This window comes from Sinocyclocheilus anshuiensis, unplaced genomic scaffold (genome assembly GCF_001515605.1).
Source record: "Sinocyclocheilus anshuiensis isolate Anshui unplaced genomic scaffold, SAMN03320099.WGS_v1.1 scaffold2353, whole genome shotgun sequence".
NCBI lineage: Eukaryota > Metazoa > Chordata > Actinopteri > Cypriniformes > Cyprinidae > Sinocyclocheilus > Sinocyclocheilus anshuiensis.
This window is the reverse complement of record NW_015554076.1, coordinates 238,837-249,240: the sequence shown is the minus strand read 5'-3', so window position 1 is coordinate 249,240 and position 10,404 is coordinate 238,837. Positions and strand designations below refer to the sequence as shown.

The 10,404-nt window shown below is 36.0% G+C and overlaps 1 protein-coding gene across 1 annotated transcript in view; it reads left to right on the top strand.

Annotated features, from left to right (window-relative positions):
- Window positions 1-10,404, top strand: part of LOC107668998 (receptor-type tyrosine-protein phosphatase delta-like) — a 360,739-nt gene that overhangs the window by 257,832 nt on the left and 92,503 nt on the right. Inside the window, 1 exon segment of the mRNA XM_016461088.1 lies at window positions 7,793-7,938. Coding sequence (XP_016316574.1) covers window positions 7,793-7,938 — 146 coding nt within the window.

The window sequence follows — 10,404 nt, the reverse complement described above, 5'->3', positions numbered from 1 at the left end:
GTGCGTGAACACCAAGAAGTAAATATGGGAGCACAAATGTCAAGCTGTAAACGTGGCCGGAGGCGTTCGTCAAATCTCGACATGAGCCGAGACCTGCGTGGGCTGTGAAGTGACATTCGCTGTTGCCTGGGGAACCAGGTGATGTCCGTGACCCGCCGCGTTAATCAGAGTCCAGAATCCTTCTGTAAGAGGATCAGCTGTTTTATCAGGCGAAGAGGCCGTCGTGCGCCTCCTCATGGCCGAGCTGGTCAGGTGCGTCAGCGAGAATCCGGAGATAACGGATGTTGGCGTAGTCGCCCCATGTATCAAATTGCACGAGTAGATGATGTCGTTCTTATCGAAGGTCGTCATCTGGCGTTAAAACGCTGGCGCTCAGAGGAAAGATCATCACTCAGGTCCCGTGAGCTGTCGCTCTCCAGAGATTCTCATTAGCTGATCGTTAGCCATATGGAGCTCTCGCTCACACACACATACACACACACACACACACACACACACACACACACACACACACACACACACACACACACACACACACACACACACACACACACACACACACACACACACACACACACACACACACACACACACACACACACACACACACACACACACACACCAGATGAGCTTCTGTAGATGTCAGTCTCATACGCTACCATCTCAATGTTAAACACAAACACACCAGCAGCACCAAAACATGGACTTTTGGTAACTGTGGAGAAATACATTCACTCATTGGCACAACTGGCTGAACGGCACTTGAAAACTTCTCCTAGTGTCTTTCATTTGAAAACAGTGTTGTGTATGTGCTTGTGTCAGACGGACGGCTGTGTGTGCCTCTGTCAGGTGTGTGTGGGCCGGTCACCTCTGGCAGAGCAGATTTTATGTTGTTGTGGCCGTTATAAAGTCGCTGTGCTGTGAAAATGATTTGAAACATTCTCATAGACCACCATTAAATTAATGCTGTGTGAAAGGTCACGCTGCTCTCAAACAAGACTGTATGTGTGCTATAAGCCAGTCCTGTAGTCTTTAGGAGCAACTGGAATATACAGCGATGGCAAAAAAGTAGTCAAACAATTACATCTTACTAAAAAAATTACTGAATGCCACTGCATTAAATATCCACATATCAAAGCACGTGGCATTTATTTGAGGCCTTTCCCATTATTATTATTGTTGTTATTTTAAAAATTAGAAATGTGTACAAAGTGTACAAAATCACATAAATCAGAGCTTTAAATGTCCTTATAATTGCCAAATATTGCAAAATCAGCGGTCTCAGCGGTCACACACTCAGACGCACCTGAGCGTGAGGTGAGAGACACCTGCGCCGGTCCTGATACTCCCGTGTTACTCAAGCATGTTTAACACGTTTGGGTAAACACTTGATCAAATATGCTTATGCGAATGTCATGAAAAGCGTTATTTATAAAAGCACTAGCGTGTGTGTGTGCGGTGAAGTCGTGTTGTCTATTTTAAACTGCTATTATGCAGGTAAAGTGTCCCCACAAACCCTGAATCTCAACCAGGGGTGCGTTTCCCAAAAGCAACTATGGTCGCAAGTTCCGTCGTTACCAATAGAGTTTAATGGAACGAACCACCATAGTTAGCTAACGATGCTTTTGGGAAACGCACCCCAGATCAGAAACAGACAACACATTTACATTATTATTATTATTATTATTATTATTATTATTATTAGATTTTGCATACTTTATTTTATTTTATTTTATTTTATTTATTTTCAACCTTGTTACTGAACAAATCCAGTTTTTTTTTTGTTGTTGTTTTTTTTTTTCAATACAATAACACTAACTTTGACAGTGTTGAATGATTGAGCTTGATGAATGAAGTCAACTTGTGTAAAATTGAGTTAAATTACGTGATGTTATTTACTTCTTCTCACAAACAGACATCTGATGTTTAAAACTGCAGCTTCATGCAATGATAATATGATGTTAGATACCTAATGATTCTCACAAGCAAAGACAGGAGGTTTGCATTTGTGATTTTGGGAGGTTAACAACGTCTTTAAAGCACAGTGTTTGTGAGAGACACTCGTTTGACAGACTCTAATCATGAAAGTGTCTCTGACAGACAGCGAATACAAGCCGCTCATGCAGGAGAAATCGAACGTGTCACTCGCTTCTGAAGAAGAGAAAAGACACAAATGTCTTCTGATGGACTGAGAGACTGAACTGTTTCTGTGCTCGTGAAACGCCCAGATGATCTACTGCATCTTCACAGCAGAGCTCACCGCACCACACACACTGTATCCCACAATGCAGTGCGCACAACGTCCATTTCCAGTGTGATGAATGAAGCGAAGACATGCGACTGCAGCACTCATGTCTGTGAGAGTGAATGCATTATGCATCAGAAACATTTCAAACTGTCGTATTCTGCAGTCACATGACCTGATCAAATAACCAAAATCAGAAGCACAGCTGATATCACTGTCTGTGTGTTTGTCACGCTGGAAATGGAGGTGCTGTATAGCGGTACGGCGGCGCTGTTAATCACAATATAACTGTGCGATGTGGTTCATGCGCTGCATGTTTCAGAGTGAAGCGCAGCACTGTCTTCAGTTACACGCCAGCGTTTGAGTCACATTTGAAAACAACACGCGTCAACAACTTGTAATGAGAGTGATTTATAAACCATCAGTTATCATCATTATTTTTTTCTTAAATACTTATTTTGAATAAGACATATTGCTATAGAAAATATTTCCTTTTTTGTTTAATATTTTTATTTTAGCAATTATAATATTCTTAATATTAACCAAACATAAATAATAGTATTGTGATTTTACAGTTTTACAGTTTTACTTACTTATTTAGAAGGGAGATATTACAATAGTAACATTTCTTATTTATTTATTTAGTGAAACATTACATTAGTAATATTTGTTTAATATAATAATAATAATAATAATAATAATAATAATAATAATAATAATAATAATAATAATAATAATAATAATAATAATAATAATAATAATAATAATAATAATAATAATAATAATAATAATAATAATAATAATAATAATAATAATAATAATAATAATAATAATAATAATAATAATAATAATAATAATAATAATGTAAATGTGTTGTCTGTTTCTGATCTGGGGTGCGTTTCCCAAAAGCATCGTTAGCTAACTATGGTGGTTCGTTCCATTAAACTCTATTGGTAACGACGGAACTTGCGACCATAGTTGCTTTTGGGAAACGCACCCCTGGTTGAGATTCAGGGTTTGTGGGGACACTTTACCTGCATAATAGCAGTTTAAAATAGACAACACGACTTCTCCTGCGCCGGTCCTGATACTCCCGTGTTACTCAAGCATGTTTAACACGTTTGGGTAAACACTTGATCAAATATGCTTATGCGAATGTCATGAAAAGCGTTATTTATAAAAGCACTAGCGTGTGTGTGTGCGGTGAAGTCGTGTTGTCTATTTTAAACTGCTATTATGCAGGTAAAGTGTCCCCACAAACCCTGAATCTCAACCAGGGGTGCGTTTCCCAAAAGCAACTATGGTCGCAAGTTCCGTCGTTACCAATAGAGTTTAATGGAACGAACCACCATAGTTAGCTAACGATGCTTTTGGGAAACGCACCCCAGATCAGAAACAGACAACACATTTACATTATTATTATTATTATTATTATTATTATTATTATTATTATTATTATTATTATTATTATTATTATTATTATTATTATTATTATTATTATTATTATTATTATTATTATTATTATTATTATTATTATTATTATTATTATTATTATTATTATTATTATTATTATTATTATTATTATTATTATTATTATTATTATTATTATTATTATTATTATTATTATTATTATTATTATTAGATTTTGCATACTTTATTTTATTTTATTTTATTTTATTTATTTTCAACCTTGTTACTGAACAAATCCAGTTTTTTTTTTGTTGTTGTTTTTTTTTTTCAATACAATAACACTAACTTTGACAGTGTTGAATGATTGAGCTTGATGAATGAAGTCAACTTGTGTAAAATTGAGTTAAATTACGTGATGTTATTTACTTCTTCTCACAAACAGACATCTGATGTTTAAAACTGCAGCTTCATGCAATGATAATATGATGTTAGATACCTAATGATTCTCACAAGCAAAGACAGGAGGTTTGCATTTGTGATTTTGGGAGGTTAACAACGTCTTTAAAGCACAGTGTTTGTGAGAGACACTCGTTTGACAGACTCTAATCATGAAAGTGTCTCTGACAGACAGCGAATACAAGCCGCTCATGCAGGAGAAATCGAACGTGTCACTCGCTTCTGAAGAAGAGAAAAGACACAAATGTCTTCTGATGGACTGAGAGACTGAACTGTTTCTGTGCTCGTGAAACGCCCAGATGATCTACTGCATCTTCACAGCAGAGCTCACCGCACCACACACACTGTATCCCACAATGCAGTGCGCACAACGTCCATTTCCAGTGTGATGAATGAAGCGAAGACATGCGACTGCAGCACTCATGTCTGTGAGAGTGAATGCATTATGCATCAGAAACATTTCAAACTGTCGTATTCTGCAGTCACATGACCTGATCAAATAACCAAAATCAGAAGCACAGCTGATATCACTGTCTGTGTGTTTGTCACGCTGGAAATGGAGGTGCTGTATAGCGGTACGGCGGCGCTGTTAATCACAATATAACTGTGCGATGTGGTTCATGCGCTGCATGTTTCAGAGTGAAGCGCAGCACTGTCTTCAGTTACACGCCAGCGTTTGAGTCACATTTGAAAACAACACGCGTCAACAACTTGTAATGAGAGTGATTTATAAACCATCAGTTATCATCATTATTTTTTTCTTAAATACTTATTTTGAATAAGACATATTGCTATAGAAAATATTTCCTATTTGTTTAATATTTTTATTTTAGCAATTATAATATTCTTAATATTAACCAAACATAAATAATAGTATTGTGATTTTACAGTTTTACAGTTTTACTTACTTATTTAGAAGGGAGATATTACAATAGTAACATTTCTTATTTATTTATTTAGTGAAACATTACATTAGTAATATTTGTTTAATATAATAATAATAATAATAATAATAATATTTACAGTACAACAGTTACAGTTATTATTATTATTATTATTATACATTTTGGCCAAATTGTGCAGCCCTACAAACAAGCACGGCAAACTTTGAGATTAAATTTTTTTTTTTAATTGCAATTTAAATGGCAATCACATGTACATACTGTACATAGCAGGATACATAATTACCCATAATCCTCTCCAAGAGGAGAAAACAAACGCCTTCACATTGGGGAAAAAAATGGCCCTGTCCCAAATCACACCCTAAGCGGGATTTACTGTTGACCCCAAACGCCATTAGAGCAGATTCACTGACAGCCGCATCTTTGATGTGTTACACGAGTGTACAGATAAGTGTATGACACCCGTCCTGACAGCCGCACCAGATACGATTTTATGTATTTACATGCTGAGAAACTGCGCTTTGAAGTACAGAGAGCGAGCGCGAGAGAGGCGGTGGCCGTTGGCAGCGACGGCAGATATATTGGATGGCTCAGTGAAATCCCTCTGGTCGCGGCGGTGACACACCGCTCACAGATCCAATTATAGACAGGAACTATGGGATACGTATGTCACATCCTGTATTAACCGGCCCACCTCAAGCACGAGCAGCTCTCTAACTAGGGAGCAAGTGCTCACCGCCATGATCCGCCATACCAGGGATCTGACACTGTTCTTATTGCTAACTGAAACTATTAGAAATGGTTTCATTAAATGAAAATGAAATAAAGTATAACTGTTAGATGAAAAACTAAATCTAAATGAACATTGGCAACTAACATTACTAAAACTAAAATTAAACCTATATAGAAATATTTTAAAAACAGACTATTAAAAATGGCAAAAGCACGTAACAAAATTATTGAAATTAAAATGAAAACAAAATATTAATAGAAAATAATAATAGATAACACAACAGTATATAAATAATACTAAAATAACACTGACTCTACATGTTTAAACATCAATAACTAGTTGACTAGTCAGTTGCCGTGCTTAGTCTCAAACATTGTGACCCATCCCCAGACTTGAATGTTTGTAAAAAAAGTATCTTCTGATCACCAAAGCTGCATTTATTTGATCATAAATACAGAATAAAATGTGAAATATTATTACAATTTTAAATATCTGTTTTCTATGTGAATATCTGTTAAACTGTAATTTATTTCTGTGATGCGCAGCTGTATTTTCAGCATCATTACTCCAGTCTTCAGTGTCACATGATCTTCAGAAATCATTCTAATATGCTGATTTGCTGCTCAAGAAACATTTCTGATTATTATCAATGTTGAACACAGTTGTGCTGCACAATATTTTTGTGGAAACTGTGATACATTTTATTTTTCAGGATTCACAGATAAACAGAAAGTTCAAAAGAACAGCATTTATTTGAAATATACATCTTTTTATAAATGTCTTTACTGTAAATTTTAATGTATTTAAGTCTTACTGAATGGTAGTGTCTGTATGCACTCAAGATCCCGCCCCCAGTTTCATCTGATTGGTCGATTTGTTTTAAACAGATCCCCTGCTGTGCATTATTTGTGTTTCTTACATCAGTGAGGTGGACTTGTACATATATAGCATTTAAATCATGCATAATAATATTTCAGGACAAATATTCATTCCACTGTTTTTACCTCATTTGGATCTTGGCGAGTGTTAATTTTGGACTCTGGGATTCATTACCATCTGCTCTATTAATGACACCTAATAAACCGCGCTCAGATCATGATGTAAAACTCTTAAAATAAATGCGGTTTCTGATCTCATGGCTCTGATGTGATCCTGACGCTGCTCGTCTTCATTACTAACTAATACAAACTTCTGGGGAAAATTAAATTGTTGTTTACAGTGTTTGGCATGTTGGTAACGACAGCCATATTTGGCACAGTCGTGCTTTGTTGTGAACAAACAAAATAAATCAATAAATAAATAGTATGCATATGAACAAATATAAAATGGACTGGAAAAATAAGATAAAACACTTAAAAGCACAAAGTAAAATTGCATTAAAAAATAAAATTGGCAAGTTAATTACAAATAACAGAATTACAAGTAACTCAATTTATTTAATCAGATTACTTTTTTCCAAGTAACTAGTAAAGTAACGGATTACTTTTAAGGATACAGTGAAATATCTGCACTACTTTTTCAAATAAGTAACACAGGTTACTTTGTTTTTCCATGTATTGACTGAGAGCTCTTCTGTTCCTGTGTTGAGAGAAATCAGGAGTGAGTGCGGAGGCGTTTCCTTCAGCCGGAAGATTATTCATTTCACTTTTGGTGTGAAAGAGTCTTTACAGTTGCCAAAAATATAACTCTTGGGATTTTTGTTATTAAAAAAACAAAAAAAAACAACAAATAAGCAAGCCCAGACCTGTGACAAAAAGTAAGGCAAAAGTAAGGCAATGCATTGCTTTCTATAAAGAGTAACGAAGTAACACAATTGGTTACTTTTTTAGGGAGTAACACAATATTGTAATGCATCACTTTTAAAAGCAACTTTCCCCAACACTGTTAGTGGACTCTGAAATTCATGGGGTTATCCTCACATCTTTGCTCGGTTAATCTGATTGCGTTTCTTCTTTCATTGACTGCTGTGTTGTGTAAAACGTCTCCGTTCAGTAATCTGTCTGAATCAGTTGTGTAACCACGTCTCTTCTGCTTTCTCTCTTTCAGCGCCACCAAAGTTCTTACGAACCCCTAACGATCAGACGGGCGTTCAGGGCGGCGTCGCCTCCTTCATCTGCCAGGCTACAGGCGACCCGCAGCCCAAGATCGTGTGGAACAAGAAGGGGAAGAGAGTGAGCAACCAGCGTTTTGAGGTATTAGGTCTATTGTTCTGATGTAAAATGCTCGACAAGTGAATGCTAACAATAACCATGCCCATTAACCACACCCACTGCTTCAGCCACACCCACTCATTAGCATATCCTCCCACAACTAACATGCACGATTACTCATGGCCTGTTGCCGGATTCACAAAAATCTTTAGGGATCAAAAGTTAAGAAAGTTCATAAGTTCTTCATAAATTCTAAGATGTTCGTAATAATGTTCCTAAGTGTGGTTCTTGAAGAAAAAAAAAAAAAACTATTTGCATCGCTACTTGCTTGACTGAAGTCCAGCTCTCAGCGTCACGTTTTTATTTAGAGTTAAACATAATAATTTTAAATGAGCCTGTCTTAAGATGGATAGGTCTGTTGCATTCGTTGCAGTTGTTAATTTGCTCAGCGTAACAGTTAGTCATTAAACATCTTCCTTTTGAGGATTTAAGACAAGTTGGAGGTTATCCTATCCTTAAAAAGTATATATATATATATATATATATATATATATATATTAGAGCCCGACCGATATGGTTTTTTTGGTGGCCGATGCTGATACCGATATTAGGGAGTAAAAAAAAAAGACTGATATCATCAGTGCACTTAACAGTAAACTTCACTTCACTTATTATAAATAATTTAAATAACACAAATAGAACAAAATATAGCCTATATAACTTGAGTTAAGAAATTAAACAAGGTAACTGTGTAGGGCAAACAAGCTATTGCCAAACCAACAGGGGGAGGTTTATGCAGGAAGCACAGCTTTTCCAAATGTAAACATCTCAAATTAATAAATAATAATAATGAATAATATTTTAATTACACCATTTCAAGCATTTTATCTGCGTTATATGTTCTGTAAAAAAAAAATTCATATCGGCAGCATATTCGCCGATACTGATATATCTGCGACAGACTCATATCGGCCGATAATATCGGCAAAACAATATATCGGTCGGGCTAATATATATATATATATATATATATATATATATATACTTATTTAATTTCAGCTAGTTGCCAAAGCAAAATTTATAATCTTCATTTCATTTAACTTGATTTCTAAAAGAACTAAAACTGAAACTGAAATAAAAAAAACAATCAAAACTATAGACATATTTAGGGGAAAAATTACTATAAAACATAAGAATTAAAAAAAAATACTGAAACTTTAGCTAAAATTAAAATAAAAAAACAGACGCTACAAAAATAAAAAAATATTTAATAATAATAATAAATAGCATCTCAATGATAACAAATGACATTGTTTTAATAAATAGCAATGCTTTGTGAATCCGGCCCCTGATCTGAAATTATGATCAGAGGCTTTCGTCAAACATACGCTTTGCATTTCTGAAATGCACTTGTTTCCCAGAAGTTGTTTTTGTTCTTGTGTTGAGCGTCTCATTTGCTTCTCAGTGCATGTTCTGCGGTCTCATGTGGCTCAGTCCTGTATGTTTATTTATCTGTTTTTGGATCGCCATCACAGCCCAGCATGATGAACAAATGCATCACAGCTGAACACTGATAAGATTTTTATTAATTTCAGCGTCATCTTGCCGCACGACCATCTTCACTCTTCTGTTCGCTAACGCTTAGTGGCGGCTAATCTACGGATGCTTATCGGCTGATATGGCACCTTTTTGCGAACAGAAACAAAATCTTATCAGCATTCATCACATGCTATACACCACTAACAGCCACTAATATGCTAACCTTCGATCCGCTACACAGCGTCTTCACCTTCACCCATGCAACTCATTACTAATATCATGTTCAAACGTCCGTCTAACGCTTAGTTTCCACTCGGCTTCGTTAGCCGACTCATGCACACACAAGCGCATGTGTGTGAGCGCGTGGTCATACTCGCATTTCTTTGCGTGGAAAGTGACAGTGAAAGAAAAGCTGCAGCGTATGACCACTGATGTATTTAAGTCTGTAAAACGGAGAACACGTCCTGGTTGTTTCTGTCAGAAGTGAGTATACATCTCCCGATTGCCAGCAACTAAACCTCTCTGTGAGCGTCCTGTGTCCCGTCCGTCTGGCGTCAGTCGCTCTCGTTGAGGCTAATCGACTGTCTGATGACATTCTTTCTAATGACGTTTGTGCCTGTGACGTCACATCACCATCCTCGTTTCATGTTTCATGCGATCTGCTTTACGAGTGGGCCAGATCATGCCATCCCATTCTTAAAGCCACCAGGTTTATCGTGAAACGTCTGGTTTAATTAAACAAATTTTTTGCAATGATAACTCAAATGTGGTGATCAAACATTTATAATGATGTGACAAACATAAGCTTCTGTAGTGGAGGCAGGGTATTTAACAATTTAACAATAAACTTTATTATTTAAAATGAGTCTGACATCAGTGCACTTAACAGTAAAGTTCACTTATTATAAATAACTTAAAAAACACAAATAGAACAAAATATATATAACTTGAATTAAGAAAATAAACAAA